Consider the following 23,214-nt stretch of genomic DNA (forward strand, 5'->3'; position numbering starts at 1 on the left):
GGCCTCACGCATCCCAGCAGACAGGTCAGTGTCAGGGGCTTCTGATTATTGCATGCCTTCCCTAAAAGGGCGCTGGGTAAGGACGTGCTTATGTGAACCTCAGGGACCAGGATTCTGATGTGAAATATAACAGCAAGGACACTAGACCAAGTTAATATCTAAACATTTGGAGGGTTGTAACCCTCATTTCTTTAAGCCAGGTGTGCAGTAGATGACGCAAACATGGTTCACAATAGGCTTCCTCAATCTCGAATTTTAGGGAAAGGCCTTCAAGATATTTCTGGGACAGATTCCCAACTGGGAAACCTAGATGTTAAAAGAACACTTGAAAGTGTATGATTACCATGTGCTTTCCTGTATGACCAGTCTTTTTTCTTATAGGTTTTAATCCACATTTGCCGGCAGAATCAGCAATGCGCTTGAGCTTTCTTCTGGTCAACTGAAATGGTACACGTTGAAGTCAGGATGGGATCTCAGCGGTAGCATCTGCTCAGCTGGATGAGTAACAACTTGATTTTTGTGCATGTTCAGTGATCGTCGCTGTCGAAAATGCGTTTACCACGGAGGAGAAGGCTCCAGTGGAATCGAGTCCTTTTCCTGGTTTGCATGGTGGTGGTTGGTTCTCTGTACCAGCTGTCTTACACAACTGGTCCAGATTCCGTCTCATGGCAAGACAGCCCTGAAGGAGCCAGTGCAGATGAGCACATGGGGGACCTCTTGAAGGTTGATCTCAGGGAGCTTAGCAACCAGACACTCCCTGAATCACTGGAAGAAAATGTAACAGACAGGACCAAGATTAGACATTGCATCTTTGTGGATCCTGAACCAGTCACCACAGTTGGTAAACACATTAAGACAACCACCCCAACTAGCGGAAGTACAGAATCTCCCATAGCGCCAACACGTCCCCCTGTGCCCATCTTGCCCCATGTTAAGGCAGAGTATCCTAAGGACCTCTTCAGCATTGAGCAGCGCCGGCAGGGCTGGGTGTCCCTCCATATCTTTGGCATGACATATGTGTTTGTGGCCTTAGCCATTGTGTGTGATGAGTTCTTTGTCCCTGCCCTGGGGGTGATCACAGACAAGCTGCAGATCTCCGAAGATGTGGCCGGGGCCACCTTCATGGCTGCCGGTGGATCAGCACCGGAGCTCTTCACGTCTCTCATTGGAGTCTTCATCTCACATAGCAACGTTGGCATTGGCACCATCGTAGGCTCTGCTGTTTTCAACATCCTCTTTGTCATCGGGACCTGTGCGCTCTTTTCCCGTGAGATCTTGCACTTGACCTGGTGGCCCTTGTTCAGAGACGTGTCCTTCTACATCCTGGACCTTATTATGCTCATCATCTTCTTCCTGGACAACTTCATCTTGTGGTGGGAGAGCATGGTTCTGTTGAGCGCCTACTGCCTCTACGTCATCTTCATGAAGTGGAACGTGGAAGTGGAGCAGTGGGTGAAGCAACAATTACTCAAGAGGAAACGCTTGGTCAAGGTGATGGCCTTGGAAGATGCTGTGAAGGTTAGTGTGCCCACCCTCCTAGCTGGTAGTTATGGTTTTAAAGCACTCTTTATGTACTTAACCCTTTTCCATGATCTGCAATTCACTGACCATACAGCAAAGCATGACATTCTTTAGGAGTCCCCTTGAATTCTCTCAAAACTCTCATCTAGGGCACATAATTAGGGTGTGTATGTGGGTAGATTGCAGGTAGCTAGACAGTAGGAAGGGTATTTGTGGACAAGAAGTGTACAGGCCCGAGGAGGAACTGGTGATACATCCAGGGAGGCTGTAGTGGTAAAGGCTTGAAGAAACAGATGGGAGTTTGAGATGTAACATAAGCTGGCATGTGTAAGTGCCTGCTGGATAGTGATCGGTACCATTCCTGAATTGGGTAGCAGGGTAAATGAAATGGAGGGAATATGTTTGAATTGGGGTTTATGGCAGGAAGAAGTAAAGCATTTACTGTCTGGGGGGTGTAGATGCAGCAGTTTAGTATGTAAAAGTATAGAACAGTGCTGCAGACAGGAGGACCTATGTATGCTGGTCTGTGCAATGCATAGGTGTTGTAATAAAGGGACGGAGGGGTCCGGGACCAGAGGATGGCTGAAAAGAGTGCAAAGCAATTGGTTGATTGGTAAGCAGTGTTTGGAATCGACGCAAGTGGGCTTTCTAGGCAGATAAAGAAATTAAAGGATGCATGACTCCCATTGGGGGAGGCCAGTGCTGATGACGTCGGACTCGAGAGAGGCAATATAATAGCAAAGCATTGGCAAGGATGTGATGGAGAAGATGGCGTCAGTGGAAGGCGACTGAAACTTTGAGTGAACGAGGGGTAGGCTAAGAAAAGCGGGGAGCATCAGACAGCATCACTGAAGTGGTGTTTTCTGTTTCCTTCATAAGAATATGGGTAAATGAGCAGGCAATGACGACATTGAAGGGAGAAGATCAAAGAGCCATACATTAACACACACACCACATCCATAGTGGATTCAATAAACTATGGCATTATTGATGAGTGCATTATGTAATACTTCAAGATAATGCTTTATTGATGTCTACATTAAACCTTTCAAAGATCCCAAAGTTGTACCAACCTTAAAATGCAGAGATCATAGAATCTCCAACTTTCCCTGGTCGTGTTGTAATAGTTGGAACATGATGTGCCCTCTTCACCTGATGTGACCCACAGGGTGGAAGGTAGGTGCTGATGAAATCAGTATAATGCCCACATCTGACCTCTTGCCACCATAGCATGAAGGTTGACCCTAGAGTGCCCAATTCTTGCTTTGATGCCAGGCGGAATGTAGCAGAATATAGCTCTAGGCCAATTCCAACTCGACATCGCACAACCAAGCCGCCGTTGTTCGATACTTGTCGAAAGTGATGCTGCTCTAAGTCAAAACTGGGCTGTTCACATCAGGTGTAGCACAAATCCTTCATACTGGCTATTCCAAATGCCCATTGTCAATAGTATAAACTCCCTATTATTCAGTCACTTATAACATATTCTTTTCCCCATAATGCAGCAATGACATATAATAGATCAATATGGAAGACATATTGCTGGGCTGCAAGGCAGGCTGCCCCAGTGTCCTATGTAGCTTGTCAATCGCCACAAATAAAATATTGTATTCCTACTTTAACAAACAACTCTATTATTGACACCCGTGTTGTGTTTGCACAGGACTACACAACCTCAATAGTTCTAAAAAAAAACAGATCTTTACAAGGGTCAGTCATTACGAGCTATCCCAAGTGCAACCCATCCCTGACTCCACGGAGAATGCGGGGCTTAGACTTTAGGCTGCTTCGCCATAGGAAAGAAAGGCTAATTGTGAGTCCCATAAACCAACCTCGGGAAAATGTGACTGGACAGAAGTGCGGCGACTAGTCGATGCGCTTAAAAAATTGAATAAAAAGAAGCCTCACGTAATCAGATTGCTTCACAGGGAAGAGTGAAATTTTCTTTGTGGCTGCCTCTGTTCCGATCCTAATGTTTTAGGCCTCCTCTTCGCACCGTCCTAAACTTCTGGGTATCTCTTCTTTACATCCATAGAGTACACAGACCATCCTGCACGTGTCCAGCCATGAGCAACCCATGTACTAATGAGTAGGAACAGTGGCAAAAATTGGGACTCACATCTCAGTTTAGCCGCAAAGCGGGTCTCTTCATCTGCTTAAGTAGGTTGGTACATGTAATAAAGAGCTTGGTTTTTTTCCTCGAGTGTTGCTCTTTGATTTTCTGGGATATGTCTTTGCACTGCTGAAGGCTGTGGTTCTTTAATTGGTGTCCGTTTCTTCTTTTATCAGTACTTCAATTTTTGTATGCCTATTTGTTCGGTTGGGGGGGGAGCGGTTTTTCTACCTGGTGGTCAGCAACTCTGTTGTGAATTGGTGTCTTCTGATGTATCATCAGCACTTCTGTCTAGATCCTGGGGATAGGACTTTTCGCTGAACCTATCAGGTTTCCAGGCTTACTCAGGATGGTACCACCCTTTGGGCTAAAATTGTCGCTTCTCTTGGCACGCATGGTACAAAGTATATTCAGCACATTTTTCCATGTTCTCTAGCTGAGAGATCTGCCTTTGCCAGTTCAGCTGCATCTCTGGAGCTATGTCCCATGTTTTTCTTTTTCAGCACTCGTTGGGTGCACACGTGCAGCCAGTTATGAGTAGTAAGAACTCATATTCAGCTCTCCACAGCTGGTTATTCTCCACAGGGCAGATGTTCCTAACTCTCCACTGCTGGTTGCATCTCTAACTTGCTCTCAATTCATATACACAGGTTGGCATAGGTGATTGTTCACAAATGGTTTGTATTTAAGTCACTCAAGGGATGAGTTTACAGTCTTTATACTCTTTTTTTGTTTTTCAAGCTTCCTTATTGGCTCTCACTCAGCCCAGAAAAGGGGTCTTTCTTTGATGTTGCTGTTTCATGATTAGCTTGGTGGTAGGAAATGACTCTGTCTCTTTCCTCAATTTTCTCTTGTGTCACGCCTCCATCTTGCTTTGCCCTGCCTTCTGGTTTATGCGTCTCCCATGGGGTCAACCCACGACCAAATACAGGGACCCATACAGACATTACTGGCGGTGCTGACTTTCTTAGATAATCAAATGCTCGTCATACAGCAAATGATGCAACAGCAGCTGCCTCTACGCCATGCATTTGGTCGGATAACCACATAATACAAGGAATACAAGGTGGTTTGAGGTAAAGGAAGAAAATCTATATCTTAATGCAGCTCTCTTGTCTCATTCCCCTTTCCACAGACCTGCAGTGTAACTCCGCAATTGTATTATAGAGATTTCTCTGGGTTTGGTGAAGGGTGCAAAATATCCTCGCTCCTGTCGGATATGGATTTCCATGTTAGCACATCTTCTCAGGACTTTAGAGATGCCTATGTCCATATTCCAATTCGACAGTACCATACATTTTTTTATCTTGGTGTAGGAGGTTAACATTGTCAGTTGAATGTTCAAAAATAGCCCAGCTGATCTGGTGGGTTCCTCTATTCGGTGGAGGTCAGTCAGTCCACGTGCACTTGCACCTAGATGGTTGGCTAATTCAGGCAACTTTTTCAAGCAGACGATCATGCATACCCTCTGCTATGACTCACATTTGATAGATCTCCAAAACATATCTTATTAGGGATCAACCTTTCGGTAGTCCGCAATATCAATATTCAGCAAGCTATTCGGGTGGGGTTTAGGATCATCATATGAAAAATACGAGCGCACTGGAACCTAGCAATGTTTTTGACAGTGCTTTGTGTGAATGGCCTGATTAAAAAAATGTAGACCACCTTTACTTGACATTCTCGGGCCAGAGCTTCAAGAATTTCTAGTCCCTGTTCTCTACGAACCTGGTAATCCAAGTAATTCCTGTCTGGTGCTTGAGACTGAAGCTTTTAGAGAGGAAATAGTGGTCTGCTACAACTCCAAAGATTTGTATTAGATTGCCAGCCTTGCAAGGTTGGGAACCAATCCGGGCCTTGGTCTTGTGGCCTGCAGGCATCCGCAAACACAGGAAGATTGTCATAGAGAAGAGAAATGGAGGCAGTTTTACTTGGCTATCAAGGCAATGTTCCTAGATTCTCAGGCCAGTGATTCTGGTTGGTCTGAAAATCAGTTACCCATGACACATTTGAATGAGGAACACTTGCTTGCCTGGTCAGAATCAATGAAGAATATATGTTGGGCTGCAAAGGTTCACTTACTTGCCCATGTGCGAATTACCTCCCAAGCATTGGCTAAGCGAGAAGACAGTGAATCATGTTTTCCCTGGTTGTTTGAGTATTATGACCTCTTCAACATGTACCTCATATAATGGCTCATGAATCACATGAGCTCACCTTGAAGAGTTCTCTTTACAACTGTGGGGAAGTCATTTTGCCAATATTTTGCTCAGGAACTCAACCTTCAAGTCTACATTGAAATAGGGTCTTGCAAATATATGTTAACCAACATGCCTGTATTGCACAAGCATCACAAATGATCAAATTAGTGCATAAAATGATTAAGATAGAGAATTTGCAATACTTCAGCAAGGAGAAGGGAAGCCTTTGCCATCTTAGTCCATTTTGGTATGGGCATTCCCCAAAAAATAATGTAATGCCAATTAGGTTAGGTTAGGGTAAAGTCTATTTGCTGTGTTAGTCTGTTGGCTGAATTGCTCTGGTCCTGTGATGAAGACACAGCTGCAGAAGATGATGAGGGATCAACAAAGTGTGTTATCACAGGGTAAAAAGAGGAGGATTTAATTGTGACTATGTTGGAGCGTAGTGTTGCATGTGTTTGCAAATGGTTTATAATATTATACTGGACCAATGCTCACACTGACCACAATACTGTGGTTGTATTGGGGTCCCCATTGACGATCTACATTGAAATGTTCTGAAATGCTCAGAAACCACTCAGATGTTCAGAGAGAGGAGCATGTTCCCTCCTTAATGGTTTGTTCTCATTTGTAATAAAATAGAGTATAGTATAGTATAGCATAGCATAGCATAGCATAGTATAGTATAGCATAGCATAGTATAGTATAGTATAGTATAGTATAGTATAGTATAGTATAGTATAGTATAGTATAGTATAGTATAGTATAGTATAGTATAGTATAATAAAATATGATATCCTTTCAGTCCTGGATAAGACCTTTCAATTTGTTGTTTCTGGTTATGAGTATTTGTACTTAAGTCTGGAAAATGGTCCCTCTGCACTGAGTGTTCTGTTCCTGTAACTCTGCCACTGTTCCCTGTTGATGCTGTGAGATTTTAAAAAACGTAAGAAATCAACTTATGTTAGTTATGTTTTTTCCCCATGGCTGCTGGCTGACCTATTTCTTGTTACAGCCTTTTGTTTCAGGAAATAAGGTATATTTGTTGTTCGTAGAACGTATGTTTAAGTTTCAGGTTTATGCCTCTAAGTCATATCATTTGAGAATTTCCTACTGACTGGCATGCCCAAATCGACTCTTGGTCCATTAAACTTTAGCTTTCTACACAGCCACATGCTTTACTGCATAAGCTAAAAACTAGACCACATTCACACTTTTCCTATAGCCCCCCGACTGTTACCGAAATTAAGAATTGTTGTTAAAATTGCATGCGTAACTTTCAAGTTCGTCTTTACGCATCACTCCATGTACTTTGAAAAAAATATCTATTACAGGTGAAGCCAGCTGGATCAAAAACAAATCACACCTGAAGTTAAACGTTCTTCGTAGCACGCATAAAAATAAAACTTCACCAAGAAGGCTCCTACTGGACCAGGGATTAGGGATCTCTCTCCAAAGCTCTATTTGACTTTCTCCTACTCTTCCGACATTGCAGAAATCCTTATACCTCCTAAGGCCTCAATAAATAAATAAATACATAGGGGTATATTATCAAGGGGGTTTATCTCCACTTTTTTGGCTTTAAAAGCCAAGAAAGCGGAGATAAAAGTATCTCCCTATTACCTAGCAGTCGCTAGCACCAGTTAGCGACAGCTAGTAGGAGATAGCGACCATCTTGGGCCCCGCTTTGCATGTCAGTGATATTTATCACTAATGACATGCAAAGTGGGCGTGCCAAGATGTTAGCGACTGGAAACAGTCGCTAACATCGCTATCTCCTATTACCAACTTTTGGAGATATTCGCGCTAAGCGCGCATATCTCCAAAAGCTAATACCTGCCCCTGAGCAGTTCTTAGCCATGTTATCCAATGGTCGGTGGATAACATGGCTAATAGCATTAGCTCGGTAATGCATGAATATCGCTGACTTTTCAGCGATATTCATGCATTTCGGCCGATTTTTATCGCTTAGGAGATATACCTTGATAATAGCAAGGTTCCTAAGCGATAAAAATCGCCGCAGCTCGGCGATTAAAAATATCGCTGCTAAACCAACATAGTGATAATTATCGCTAGTATGGATACATATTTATACGGGGAAACGGTCTGTAGATCTCTACCTCTCTCAAAGTCATCACGAGCATCCCTTGAATGCCCCTCTAGGCACAGGCAACACAGCAGCTAGGCTTGGGTAGCTTCTAGGCTCTCTATTGGAGCATTTGTCTCTATCCATTCTTCCTTGTCCAACATAAGTGATAAATTCCCTATCTCCGTCGTTCTCCACCACTGCACCATATTAATTGGATTGGGCTGTATGACAGTGACCTCCTCATTTTTTGGTAACTTGATAACAAGTCCAATTACACTTCTGTTCCATTGTCCCAGAAATAGATTACTGCAGCTGTGCTCATGTGTTTTTTGTATCATATCTTTTTTTTAAAAAAAAGATTTTATTTTAACTCAAAACAGCTTAAACAAATGAGTGCAGATAGTATGGATATACAGTTTGGAAATTCACATTGTCAGTATCATAAAAGACGAAAACAGCACAGCTCAGAATTCCGCCGGGGCCGCTGCAGGTAAGAGCGGTGCGGTGGTGGGGCTAGGTGAGGGGGGATTTCGAGAGACGACCACGAGGGAAAATTAATGAATGAATTAATTTTCTCCTTGTGGTCGTCTCTCGAAATCCCCCCTTACCTGGTCCCCCGCCCCACCGCTCTTACCTGCAGCGGCCGTGGCTGTCAGAATGTAATATCCAGAACTTTGCTGAGTCCACATTTCCTGTCAATTGGGGAAAAGTTGTTGCTGCTCAGAAATGATGCAAAACTGAACAAGAACAGCTATATTTTATATTTTACCATCAGCGCATGAACATGGAGAATACACATCATATTGATCAACACGGTACCCATCCGCTCCCACAGTCCCTCTATCTGGAACTGTCTGGACACTTCTGGATAAGAATAGAATAGAATAGAATATCTTTATTCGATTGTTTACATGATACAATCATAAAAGAGCATTTCATACACATTAATCCATACAATGATAAAAAATAGTGAGAGTAGTATTACAGCAAGACATTTACAAGCATATACACAGTAATATGGTTAAAAAGGCTAAAATACATTAAAAGTGAGAGTACAGTCAGCAGCTGAGTTGGTTACCCTTCCATGCTTTTTCTATATTTAACTGCGAGTTTAAAAAAATTACATACAAACATAGTACATTCGCTGTTTAGCATTTGAAGGTGACACTTCTGGATAAGAATGTCTTAAAGGGGCCCCAGATATCTCTCAGTCTCAAAGTTATAGGTTGCATCATCGCATATATTTGAATACAATCATTACAGGTCACCATATCCATCAGCCACTCTGTTATCTTAGGGACATGATTCCAAGGACAACAACTCACTCCATGTAGGGAGCTCTTTACATGTCCCAACACCCCAACAGGGCTATTCATTGACCATCCTCCACATGATGGCCTGACATGCCTCTCATCACTTTCACAACTGCCTGCCAATATTGAAATAGTAGTGGACAAGCCCGTGCCCAGTGTGGAAAGCCAGAAAACTTTGTCTGCAACAAAGTCATTGATGGGACTATGATGAATATTTCCTGTGTTGTCTCACTGGTGTAATCTAGGCTTGGTGTAGGAATTCATAATGCAATAGGTTATGCTCACAGTTTATGGAGATGGTGCCTATTTGTGTACAACAAAAAGACCACTGAGCATCTGTTGGGGGCTCCCCAGGTTCTGCCTACAAAGCCAGTCTGGCCAATTCAGCACACCCAGACCTGCATTGAGAGATATTAGGGCAGACTCTGGAGACCCACAATGTCTCATCTGTTGATGTTATCAATTGTATTAATGGGAAGAATTCTTGTGGCTCTTTTGGGAAACTGGATATTTTTTCCTTGACAGTGTTCCGATAAGCATGGGCGGAAAATCCGTTACGCTCGCGGATTTTGCGGATTTTCGGTAAATTCGCAATCCACGAACGCTCGCAAATTCACCGAAAATCCGCAAATTCGCACGCAGCGGATTTTTTTTCTTTGCAGTGTAAGTTCGCAATTACGAACATGTAGGTGCGGCGGGCAGCAACAATCTCGCACTCGCGAAATTACAAAAATTGCAATTCTGCACAAGAAATCTACTAGCAAGCAGCATAGACCTTCTGAAAATGATGATTTTTATCAGAATAACTCCTCAGGTTGACATTTGCCTGCACTTTTTTGGATTTGAGGCCTTTTGATTTTCTTTGGATAACTTTTGGATTAGAAATCAACTTTCTCATATAAGCTTGGTGGGGCATTACAGTTGCTGTAATGCTGTTCTGCAGAAAAACGAGTTTTGCAAAAGTGAAAGCAGGTTCAAAAGTTCAAACTCATCATTAGTAACCGTTCCCTGTAGTGCTTCCTGACAAGGGCCACTCCAGAGTTCAGTTGCTAGTTGCAACAATAGTGTGACCCTGCTCTGACCCTCACAGCAGGCTCATAGAATAGCTACAAGTAGGCCACAAAGGTCCTGGAAAAAAAATTTGCACTGCAACAGAAAGCAAATTACAGATAAGGAAGCAGGTGCCAGACTGGAATTTTAAAACAGTGACACATTAATAAATCAACCCCAAATTAATTCATGTCAGTTGAAGCAGGCAGGTGTGCTTGCTTTTCCCCCCCATAATCTACAGTGATGATGAACCAGAAGGTGGCATAAGGCATTGATGTACCAGAGGGTGGCATGGGTGAAACAGAGGGTGGCAGGGGTGAAACAGAGGGTGCTGGGAACCTGTGATGATGAACCAGACGTAGAAACAACATAATCGTGACCGTTGCGAGCCGACATGTAAGTTCGCAATTGCGAACTGTTACAAAACCCTCGCGAACTGGCAGAAATCCTTGCGAACACACAAAAAAATCCGCAAATTCGCGAGAATTCGCTGATTTTGCGGATTGCGAGTTCGCAAATTCGCAAAATTCGCGAACGCCAGATTCGCAAAATTCGCCCATGCTTCCGAAGCAGAGCATAAATGTAACCGTGCATCAAGTTGGCATCACCTTGAAAGGATACTGTTCCAATCGCATGAATTTCCCATCTACCCATAATTATCCAACCTCTCGCATTGCCATTTTGAGCTGGGTATCATGTACAATGCTCTCTAGAGTCAATGTTAGCAAATGGTTATGTAGCAGGTTAAGAGCCGGAGAATATTGGAATAACCTACAACTTCTGCTGCTCAAAGACTCTGGAGCTCAACACGTAGTGGCAACAGTTTTCACTTCACGCTGAGGTCTAGGTAGACCCAGAGGTAGCAATGAGACCGATGGTATGCCTGCAGTCTAATCTCGCTCAAGGGTAGATGTGGAATGCAGGCATCTGGATTGTGCCAATATATTGTGAAATGGCCTTGAGCCGCAAAGTTATTCAACCTCGGCTGCCTCTCAGGATCGGTTACTTGCTCAGATTGGTCCACCTCTTGACACCCTCAATTACGAATTGCCATCACAGCACAGAAGGTTGAGGTGATCAATAGGGGGAAGGAAATGAAGGGACCAGCGGGGAAGGAGACCTGGGAAGAAAAGGATTTGTTTAGGTATCCATGGATGACATAATCTAAACACCTTTATAATGCATTCATCTTATTCATTTCTCCCTACTACCTGTAAAGAAAGATAACAAGGATCCTGCGGTAATGTTTAAGAAGGACGATTGGCATTCCTCTTAAATAGCTAAATTACTTCCAGCAGAAATATATACACATAGATTCCATTCAAAAGGTGCTGTGAATAGAAACAAGAGCATTACCACTAGTTTCAGCCTCAAACTTACACAGACATATATACTATGCGGCTGGCATGTACCCACCTATGTTTGTTATAAGCCTAACTTCACGGGGGCAGGATATGGCCTAGCTACAACCTCTCTCTGTCCCCCTGTTAGAAAAGATGAGCAAGAAACTTAAAACACACAATAAGCATGTTTTATGAATGGTAGATTCTTCTGTGTAACATACCTTAATGTATATATTGTTTTTTTCTGAAACAATCCATCAAGTAATATTCGTTTTATAATTTCTTTTGTAGCAAAATAAATTGTATAGCCCCTTTTTTGCAGGTTCTGTACCACCTGGTACTCATATAGATATCGCTTTATCTGTAAAAGGTACTCCACAATATCAGGTGTGTAGGAATGCCCCAGGCTCCAGGTATTACGTCCTTCGAGGGTTGTCCAAGATCGTTGTCCCAAGAATACTTAATAGTTTGACACACATTCAATATGCTGTAGGTGAGAGAGAAGGTGGTGCCAGAGACACCCATACCGCACGGGTCCCATGGTACACAGCGCTCTCTTCTCCGGGGCATAAAAAATGCTCTGAATAATCTGCGGCATTCCCGCAGGCTTCGACGGCTTACATAGCCTTCCGGGTCGAAGACGCATCATTCCTGACAGGCGGACGGTGCACTGCACGTTTTCTGGGAAACATAGTTTTTTCCCCAATGCCGTGTTTTTGTCTTCGTCCTTGTTTCCTCTGGGCCACCATGACTGCAGCGCAAGGTAGACCGCTGCACACTTCTCCCAGCTCATACAGATGATCAAGGTTCGGTATGGATGGTTTCCATAAGGAACAGAGTCAGTATTGACCTGCCTTAGGTGGTCCTCTGAGTGACACAGTGGGTGAAAAACAATGGGTTGGGATGCTACTCGCAGCAATTGCCAATTGGTTTGACTATTCACAAGCATTCATCCCATCACCTTTTGGGTGTTTAATTGCCTAATATGCCTTGGAATTCGGGACTGGCAATACTTTCCTAACCTACTACTGCCAATGTTTGTGAATTTCAAAAAGTAGTTAATTTGCACCCATTCAAGGAGCATTTGAATAGATGCAGATATACTACTTTTTTGGTAAATCAGTCACTATATATATTTAAGATCCTGATCCCCAAAAACATTTCAGTGAAATGAGAATGGCGAGAAAATCCAACACAGACATAGCAGACCCGACTCAGGTCCCCCTGACCCAACTATCAAACCAACAATGCAGTTGAGGCGTGTCATGCCCCATACACCCCTGCTAAAACTACACCACTACTATCCCACCTAAGCCTAGTAGCTGTACCTGGGAACTCATGACTATGACCACGTTCTACACCACTTCCTGTAGTCCCTGCCCGGGGATCAATTATTTTAAATGTAATTTCACCCCACACACTCTTCTTCGTCTCTGCTAAAGAACGCTTGATGATAGAGTTGTCAAATCGGTGTATGTGGCCAGTAATCCATGTTTGGAGTCCTCGTTGTTTACATATCATTTTATCAAGTGACTGATGGCCCAATGTACTAAGCCTGAGTGGCAAACAGAGGAGGCCATCCAGCCAAATTTATAGGGCGAGACTGGGCCTAGCCATTGGTCTGGTTTGGCTCCAGGATTCCGTGCATGAGCTGAGCCATGAAACAGTTTGGCATGTATATCTTTCAACAAACATAGGGGTATATGTACAAGAACTACCTCTAACTAGCGTTAGCGTTAGTTAGCAGCAGTTTTCTTAACACGGCCTAGCACCAAAAACTATCGCCCTGTAAGTGATGTATTTGCAATACGTCGCTACATGGCGATACTTTCTGGTAGCTGCTGTGAAAACTGCAGCTAACACTAGCATGAAGGCGATACAAATTCTGACGCTAGCAGGCGAAAACGGGCAAAAGGCCAATTTGCTGGCAAAAAACTCACGTTAGTCAGCAGGACTTCACCATTTTTGCCTCTAGAGGCAAAAATAGCCAATAAGTCCACCTCCAATGACAAAAAAATGGAATGCAGAATGGAGAAGGCAGGGACAAGTGCAGTACAGATCAACAACCTCCGCAAACCCCCCCAACAGCCAGGATGACCAGTCAATGTCCCAGAGGAAAAGGAAATGCAGAATCAGGGCTAAATATATGAAAAGAGGTGCATCACTGGAGAAAACCTGTGATGCATCACTTTTCATTGCGCTCTCCTTGCAACACCATGGCAGCCAAAACCTTGAAAGAGGGGACAGTTCCCGGCACCCGGAGGCCTCCCTGTGCCTGTGTCTGGGGCACAGACTAAGATGCGGAGGTGCTGTGGAGTTGCTGGGCCATGGCGGTAGACATTAAGGCATCGGAAATCACCCATACCGAATTGTGAAGTCTGCCAGGTCACATGGAGACACGTTGCTGACCTGTGTGAGAAGACCTCCTGTGCCCCTTGGAGCTGTGAACTGTAGAGGAGCTCCTGTGCACCAATATAGGGAGGTCTGCATCGCATACCACTCTCCACCACTGCACCGGGATGCACGGACGAGATTTACAAATGGTGTGCGACGCCTCGTTGCATCACAGGCCGGAAGATGTTGCTTTGGCCGGGTATTGTGGAGAGTGAGGCCCCTGTGCTGCGCCAAACTTGTGTGGCAGGAGCGCTGAAACTTCACGCATAAGGGGGCCCTGTTGCATCACCTGCATCAGGGGGTTCCCCAGCTGACTTGGCAGTGACTGCTGTACCCAGGATTATGAAATCCCAGTTGGCTGAGGCTCCTGCTGGCTTAGTCACAGATTTTGAGAGTGCATGGGATTGCGCCACGGTGTCAATGTTCATGAGGAGAATCTGGGATGCGTAGCGGAGGAGCCCTGGGGGTCGAGTCGGGCCAAGGCCTAGCGCCTGTGGGTGACACACCCTCAGTGGCAGCTCCTCCGCTATGGCGGACGAGCATCGCCCCACTACTTTCAAGTGGTGCAAGAAGAGGAAACAGAACATGATGATAACTTTCTGATATTCTCATGCTATATTTCCTTTGTGGGTGGGTGGGGCAGCTCTACTCACAGAGAGGGGCAGAGTGATACGCCCACTCAAGTGTGCAATGACTGTTTGGTCGGCCCTCCCAGGCCGCCCAAAGCAGTCATGCACACTTCCCGGTTCGCAATGCAGGCTGCATCACTGCCTGCATGGAGAACATGCCCACCCCTCCAGCCCCTGGCTAAATGCCTTGTCACGGCACTCAAGAACAATCATAACGCCACATTGTAGCATTGTGATTGGCTATGGGGAGGGAGCCTGACTGCCTGCTTCCTGTTCCTGGAAGCAGACTCAGGTGCACAGAAGACGAGGGACCTGGCCTCGAGGTAAGATTTAAAAGTATATATATTTACAACCCCCGCCCCCTCCAGTGTCCTTTCCCGTGTTTCCCAACTCCCAGCTGTCCAGTTCCCCTGCAGCACTACTTAATGGCAGCCGCTGTGCTACCATGCGCAGTGGGCATACCACTGGGGCGCCAAAGGCAAGCCTGTCTGCGTCTGTCCGCCCCTGGACCACGCCCAGGACCAAGGACACTTCCTCTCGGATACTCCACCTCTACGAAGCCAGCACCTTCCTCGCCGTCAGACCAGGACGCCACACCACCTGCCATCTAGCTTCACTGTAGAATTCACTTCCACCCTGCATCTGCAGAAACTGCAAATGCACCTTCTGCCACATCAGCATACCAGCGCCTCCTGCCGCCCAGCCAACCAACAGCACAGCAGACCGGCTCAACTGCATCCTTCTCAACGTGGGGTTCCTTCACAAAGACGCAACAGAAATTCGCGACCTCCTCGATGCCACCTCTTCAGACATCGCCTTGTTCATGGAAACCTGGACCAAACTCTGATCCTGACCGGACATCGCCATCACCATCTACGACTGCTACAAATTTACCCACACAGACCACCCCAAGCGCCCAGGACGAGGCAGTGCCATTGTCTACAAAAGCACACTCCGACAGACCACTCACTCTAATGACCCGATGGCTACCATGGAACACCTCCACTTACGGATCCGGACCAACCCCAACTCCACCTTTCGCGGCACCCTCATCCACAAGCCCCCGAACCATGAACCCCCATTCACAGATGCCATTGTAGACCTCATCGCACCCCAGGCTCTCACATCCACTGACTGCATCCTACTTAGACACTTCAAGTTCCACCAGGACAACCCCAGTGACCAGAACACCACCACCCTCCTGGCAAACCTTACCAACATCTGACTCAAGCAGCTAGTCACTGCACCACCCCACATAGCCAGACACACACTCAACCCTGTCTTCTCCACCAGCGGGAACTTCAACTACAGCCACACCCCGAACTCTCCTGGACCGACCATCATAGTATGCACCATGCCTTCACCACGTGCACCATACACCTCCGCAATCATCGCCCCCCTCCCCCAGTTGCAGCTGGATCAAGGCCGTCAAAGAACTTTTCAGCAACTCCCTCAGCACCACCACTCTGGCAACACTTACAGATGCCAACACCTCAGCGCGCAAACTCCACAGATGCAGCTCCAACTAGGCTGACACCGGGGCAGCTCCTCCCTGTCAGTGGACCAAGCATCTGGGGGTCACTGGCTGCCAGGGAAGGTGACAGCAGACACCCTGGATGCCAAACTAGACTCTGTAAACAGGGACGTATCTAGGCATATGCGTGACCTTGCGAACCCTTATGACACATTATACCTGCGTCAGGTAGGATGTATGCAGGGTGGGCGTTTCCACGTAACAAAGCCTCATAGGAGTGAGGCAATGAAATCTATGAGATTTCACTGCGACAATTCAAGGACACCACTGCGTCAAAACCTTACTCCTGCCTCATGGCAGGCTTAACGTTGACGCAGTGCCATAGGGATAGGCCTACCCCATGCATTGCTGAATAGGTTTATGCGTTTTGGTTGATGTTTGCTAACATTGGATTTTTTTTTTTTTTTTAACCCCATATAACTTTTAGGCTGACAGCTGGGGCTCTCCAGGACATGGAGTTGGGTAAAGCTGAGTTTCAGTATGATTTTGATAGAGCTATTCACAACGGTGATGTTGGTGAATATTTGAAATAGACATTAAAATGCATATGCAATGATTTAGAAAATGCACAGTAACTAAATCTCTTTTGTTTGTGAAAGATTATCTGATGTGGATGAACATTTACGTATATAAACTGCGCTGGTGCATATGCATTTGGCCCAAATTAGAGCCACATATATTAGCCCCTGGAGCAGCACTGTTGATGGTGTGAGCCTGAATTGACGATGGTCTTACATTAATATTCTCCCTGTTTATTCCCAGAAAAGCAACGGGTCAGTTACTGGTGATGACATGAAGACCCCAGAAGACAACAACAGATTGAAGGTAGGTGCCACTTCTGCCTGTATTAGCGTCTGGGGTGATTTTTACATCCCACGTCCTTGGTGTGGTTAGTCCCTATCTGTTCAAGCTCCTCATTTTATATCGTATTCCTCTGGCTTGAATCTTTGGCCATCCGTTCTCATTCTCCTTCAACATTCAGCATTGTTTGCATTGCTTCCCTAAAAACCCTGTTGAGAGTAGATAATTCTGTGCAGAGCACATTCACTTTCATGCTGTTTCACGTTTTCCATACATAGATGACACCTGGAGGTGTAAACTATCTTGTGTTTAGGCAATCGTTCTCCAATCTAATCTGCTTTGCTTCCATTTGTATTCTTTTCTCAGTTTGAATCCATGTGATGACCTGTGTTCTTTGGCAAGCAGGCATGAGGATTTATACAGATTCGCCCTTTGCTGTTGCTTCACTGTCTTTTGGCATAGTCAATGGATAACTGGACTTAGTCAATAATGCAAGTCCTTCGTCATATCTGCTAAGTATGAGGGATATCACTCCTGGGACCATACCTCTAAATGGTTGGCCATACTTCATGTTTGCTTTATTGGTATTCCTCTCCCATGAAGGTGTCCACCACCTTCATGGGAGAGGAGTTGTAATTCACGCGAGGAATGGAGCGGTTGCTTCTTTCAGTTTTACACCTGTTTTCTTCAGCAAGTAATATTTTAGTTTTTTTACTGAGGAGGTTCCAAACCATGGAAATGCTAAGGTCCCAATTTAATACAAGTGTTCTCTGAATTACTGGCTTTTCTAGTTGATTTGTTTGGTTTGTTAAATGACACAGATATTTTTACTGTGGACCTTCATCCTTAATTTTCATTGAGGCAGTTATCCACTTCCCTACTCCCTCTGTGTCAGTTAGTCCTGAATATCAGTTAACTGGGGAATGTTTGGAAGTTTATCAGCATCACTGGATTTTGGATGTGTACTGTGAACAAAGGCACCCCATTCCCTGCTTGCTATTCTGCTCTCCACCTAAGCTGGTTTACTTTCCTTCAGATTTGACTTTCCTATGAATTGAACCATTCCTGATCTTTCCTTCAAGAGGTTTCCTTCTCCCTCCCTTGAGTGTGCTTCATTGTACCTGTTCTGCTCTGCTTATCCCTATATACCCCTTGGGTGACTCCTTCAACTGGACTTATGGTGTGTGTTTCCACCTCCTGATCTAAATTCCCTGCAATGAGAAGGCTTAGCACAAGGTTTATCTTTCCTGCATTCCCTTAGTGACTTCTTGAAATGAAATGAAATAAAAAATTACATTTATAAAGCGCAATGGCTACCCTGAGGCCTCCCAGGGTTGCAGACGGAACACAGAAGGACAAAGATCAATTAAATACAGTCCTTAAAAAGGTATGTTTTTAGGAGTTCCCGGAATGCTAGCCGGTTAGGCTCCTCCCGGAGAAGTAATGGAAGGGCGTTCCATTGGATGGCGGCATTATAAGAAAAAGAACGCCCGCCGCATCTGGCTCTGCTTATTCTAGGGGGTAAGGCCAGAAGAGAGGACATTGAACAAAGGTTTCTGCTCGGACAGTACGGGGTGATAAGGGATTGGATAACAGCTGGGCCCTTCTTCCAAAAGGCCTTATGGGTCAGGCACATGGCCTTAAACTGAATCCTCTCCCTGATCGGCAGCCAATGAAGGCTCCTAAGTGCTGGTTTAGCAGATTGCCAGCGGGGAACCTGAAGTAACAGGCGAGCTGAACAATTGTGAATGACCTGGAGCTTATGAATGGTGGAATGAGGGGCTCCTAAATAAAGGGCGTTCTCGTAGTCCAGGTGGGAGAGGATAAGGGCCTAGACCATAATCCTTCTGGTCTGAAAAGGGAGAAGAGGGAGGATCCTGCGAAGCATCCTCAGCAGGCCATAACATGTGGCTGAAAGATTCGCAGCCTGGCAGTTAAAATTAAGAGAACAGTCAAGACAGAATCCTAGGCTCTTAATGTGATCTTTTGTGGGCGGCGCCGGGCCAAGCAATTAGGCCAGAACAGGGTGGAATTGAAGGAGGCTGTGTTGCTGAGAAGCATCAACTGCTTGTCTTTGTCTCCTTTTTATTCTTGTTAAGCAGGGACTGTGTACGTTGTTCATTTTGCAGAGTATTGAAGAAGTGGGATCCCATTTGCAGCAGTATCCTCTTTCTTCTTACAAATCTGTGTGTTTGGCTCATGGCGTACATTTGTGCCCTGGGCATGTGATTTTTAAGGCTAGGATGTCTGAGATTTGTTTCCTGGCTCTTACCTCTTGTCTTTGGTTGGCCAAATGTTGGTATAATGGTCAATGTAGCTGGCACCATTTGGGATTTCTCATTTCTTTTGTCCTCTTTTTTTCACTTTGACTGCTGCCATCCTGTATTCTACATGCAGGACAGGATTCACTCTTCATGCAGTGGAAGGGTTAAACGTTGAATAGCATGATAACCTCAAGCTTCTATGCCACACACTGCATGAAGCAAAGGATGAGTATCATACAGACACTCAAACCAAGGGAAAGGTTCTGCTCTCTAGGGAAAAACAGAGAAAAGGATGATGCACCTGTAAGCAAAGATTGGCATAAATAGAAGAGCCACAGAAAGTAGCTACATTGAGTTACCACTACTGCTATATGTTGCCCACGGGTGGTTCTCTCTTTATCGTTTGGGAAGCGGTTTGTGTCACTTCCAGTTTCTCTTCTCTTACCTTTTGTACATTTGAAGGTGTATATTAATTATTCAATCTCCTCATATCTGGATATTTTTAACCAGTCCGTTGTTCATTTTGCAGAGTATTGCTGAAGTGGGATCCCATTTGCAGCAGTATCCTCTTTCTTCTTACAAATATGTGTGTTTGGCTCATGGCGTACATTTGTGCCCGGGGCATGTGATTTTTAAGGCTAGGATATCTGAGATTTGGGAGTCATGTTGCTCTACTCCTATTTCAGCGTGGACTGTCTTTCATAAATTACTCTGCTTGTGTGAAGGACAGCCATCCTTTCCTTTTTCTGTCTTCGGCTGTCTTCCACTCTTTCACTGTTATCTGTACTTATTTCGTCATTTCACTTTTTCAATTTCTTTTCTAACACCCTGTACTTTCTTGTTTGCCTGGCCAGCATACATGATCTTAGTACTTGGTTTCCTCTTTAGTCTGTTGTATGGGTTTGTATTTATTTTTGTGTTTTGTGGAAAGGAAGATGGTGTAATAGTCGCTTGTACTTGTCTTTTCTCTCACTTCCTATCCACTTTACTTCCTCTGCTTGCTCTTTCCATATTTCATTTTCACGCCTTCTTTCAGTGTACTATTCACTATATTTTATTCTTTTATTTTCTTGCCTATTTTGATGCCTTTTAAAACATCCTTCCTTTGCGTTGTAAAGGGGGAGGGGGGAGATATGTGATGTTCTGCTGCTCAGCCAGAATGGCTGCCTGATGGAATGTTAGTGTTTGGAATGTGTGCGTTCGTGAATCTGTTGGATGAAGGGCTGAACAGCAGGGAAGCTGCTCCTGGTGGGGCTCCTAATTAGACTCTGACTTTATCTCTCTGTATTTAACTTACCACCTCAATAAATCTACATGGTAAACTACCTGGCTCGGAGCGTCCTTACTTTCAATACTACACTCCGTTCATTCTTCCTGGCTCCCTCCGCTCAACTTCTTCAAACTAGTGCCGCAGGTGCTCCAAGGTTTTCTAAGAAGACCCGACTCCCTCACCCACAGACATTTTATGCATCTCCTTCGTCATAAGTGGAATAATTTTATCCATTTATGACTAATGAGACACAGGATGTACCCTATTTTGAAGCACCCAACATTCCATCTTACCACATTGTAAGACTAGAGTAGTACTCTCCCAGAGTGTGCTTAGACTCATTCAAAGATGGCCTTCTCCTTCATTTCAGCTTGCCCTAAAGGTCTGCATCTGTCTTCCATGCCGCATTGTGTACTGGCATTTCAGACCAGTCGCACACAATTCTGCTGTCTACTCTAAAATGTACATTTGAATACTTTTGTGGTTTGCCGTCACTAGTCTTCGCTCTAGTTTACTGTGCCCGCACCTGCTTGGGTGTTCCTGCTTCATTTCCAGAACTACTGATACCTTTTGCTATCTCCTCAACTCCTAACCATAATCATCTCACAAACCACAACTGACCAGCCAACTTGAGCAATGAGTAAGTTTGAGCAGTGTGTCTGTGTTGGGAAATAAAGTACATTATTTTGCAGGGGCTCCCAAGAGCCACAAACGTTAAGGTAGGAACCTATATGTCTACACTCATTGAATAAACTTGCTGACTCCTCAGATTTATGGTGCGAGGATCGACAGTCGTAAAAGCTGTGCCTATAATACTAACAGTACCATACAGAAAAGAAAACAATTACAGGTATGTGCCAGTAATTCTGCTCAAGCTTGTAATTAGCAAAGTAGTCAAAGACAGAGGCATCTCTTACAGGAGATAAAAGGCTATTAGAGACCATTACATAAATACAAAAGGATAACATAGTCAAGAGCAAGTAAAAAGCCTAAAGGAGTATAACATTCATAATTTGAAATACAGAAAGTTAAGCACTCAAATACAAAAAGTAGTGGGAAAACTAGCAGATGAAATCTTGAAAGAGCAGAGAGGCCTTAAAGAGCAAGTCACAAAAATCTATGTATTGTTAAGAGAGTCAGAAAAATATTAACTTGCCTGAAAACCTCGACGAGTTTTCAAGGGGTTGCTAACCTTGCAACATGGTCCATGAACCCTTACAGCCAAACCCTGGCTGCGCGCCAGCCTATGGTGAGTTGAGTGTAGGGCTGAGCCACAGCCCAGGTTTAAAAAAACACCATAAGTGAATTCCTGTGGGTTTTTAAAATGCTTTTTTCAACATACTTTAGGATACCATCACTAACGCAAACTATACCTTCATTTTAACCTCGGATTTTTCAGTGATTATAAAGGTCAGTGAGCTTTAAATGGTTAATTCCTAAGTATATATAGCCTTTAAACTCATGAGTTGAATTCTGGCAATTCTGTCAATGAATTTAAATATTTCATGAAATGTGATTGGCTAATGAAGTGCTTGAATTATTTTTTACCCACCATCTTGAAATTTGCAAATTTGCTGAAACTCTCACGTTTGGCCAAATGGAAATAAAATCTTCAACCTAAGCCTCCGTGTACTGGAGGTTGTATACATGGGTAGTTGTCCAGCACTTAAATGCTAATTTTCCATTAAAAAAGCCCTCCGAAGTTAACTGAAATAAACACATTTAGGAAAGTTGTATGGTTCAACCAATGCAAAAATGAAAAAAACTCAGAAACTCTTTGAAAAAATGTTTGTGATGCTATCATCTCACAACAAAACCTAAAAACATTTTGCTAGTTATGGTCTATTACTTATACCATAACTCATGACCCCTCCCCCAATTAAAACCAAAAACCTCTTTATTTACTTTAGTCTACCTTGAAAACGACTACTCGTTACCAAGTTAGAAATTGATGGTACTTGCAGTATGATATTGCTGCATAATTATCTCACCAATATCCAGATCTTTCTCGATGATGTGCCATTGTTTTTGAGAGATTTGTCTTATTTCACGTTGCCAGTAATTCCTTATATTTTTTCATAGACTTCCTCTTATAACATATTCAGTTTTTGAACAGCAGTTTTTCACAATTACGATTTTTCTGAAAAGACAAACAAAACGAGGAGACAGACTTATCCCCATGTACAGCGAAGAATTAATCAACACAAAACCCCCAAAATCTCTGAAATGTGCTAGTATGTAATTATGCAACACACAGCACACACCATAACTCACACTTTTGCCATGGCAAATGTACCCAAATGCCAAAGGTATGTGTAAAACAAAAAGGTTTTGGCATCTAACTTGAGAGGGACCTCTTGGAATGCTTCAGTTACTGCAGATGTGTAGGGACTTCAGTTGGGTGTGACACCTTGTAACCACTTGAACAACTGTAGCTTTGTGAAAGAATTTTGAGGGTCACTGACAAAAACACAAATCCTGACAGAATCACTTCCAAAACAATAGACAGCTCGTTCCATCTGAGGACTATGTGCCAATTACTACTCCAAACCTACATCTGGAGACAAAAAGATACACACACCTGGCATCCTTAAAACATTGATCGGACAATGAGTTGCCGCAAGCACACATTAAATCATCAAGTATTCGAATAGTCACTCAAACCTTGAACCATCAAAAATCCTTCGCCACT

General features: G+C 44.1%; 1 protein-coding gene across 2 annotated transcripts in view; it reads left to right on the plus strand.

The window, feature by feature from the left end:
• Positions 1-549: 549 nt before the first annotated feature.
• SLC24A1 (solute carrier family 24 member 1) overlaps positions 550-23,214 on the plus strand; it is a 121,478-nt gene continuing 98,813 nt past the window's right edge. For both annotated transcript variants that reach the window (XM_086958957.1, XM_086958958.1), the window contains exons 1-2: positions 550-1,518; positions 16,950-17,012. In XM_086958957.1, the coding sequence (XP_086815083.1) occupies positions 550-1,518; positions 16,950-17,012 (1,032 nt within the window). The remainder of the gene's footprint in view (positions 1,519-16,949; positions 17,013-23,214) is intronic.

This window comes from Lissotriton vulgaris, chromosome 2_1 (assembly GCF_964263255.1).
Source record: "Lissotriton vulgaris chromosome 2_1, aLisVul1.2, whole genome shotgun sequence".
In the NCBI taxonomy this organism is placed as follows: Eukaryota; Metazoa; Chordata; class Amphibia; order Caudata; family Salamandridae; genus Lissotriton; species Lissotriton vulgaris.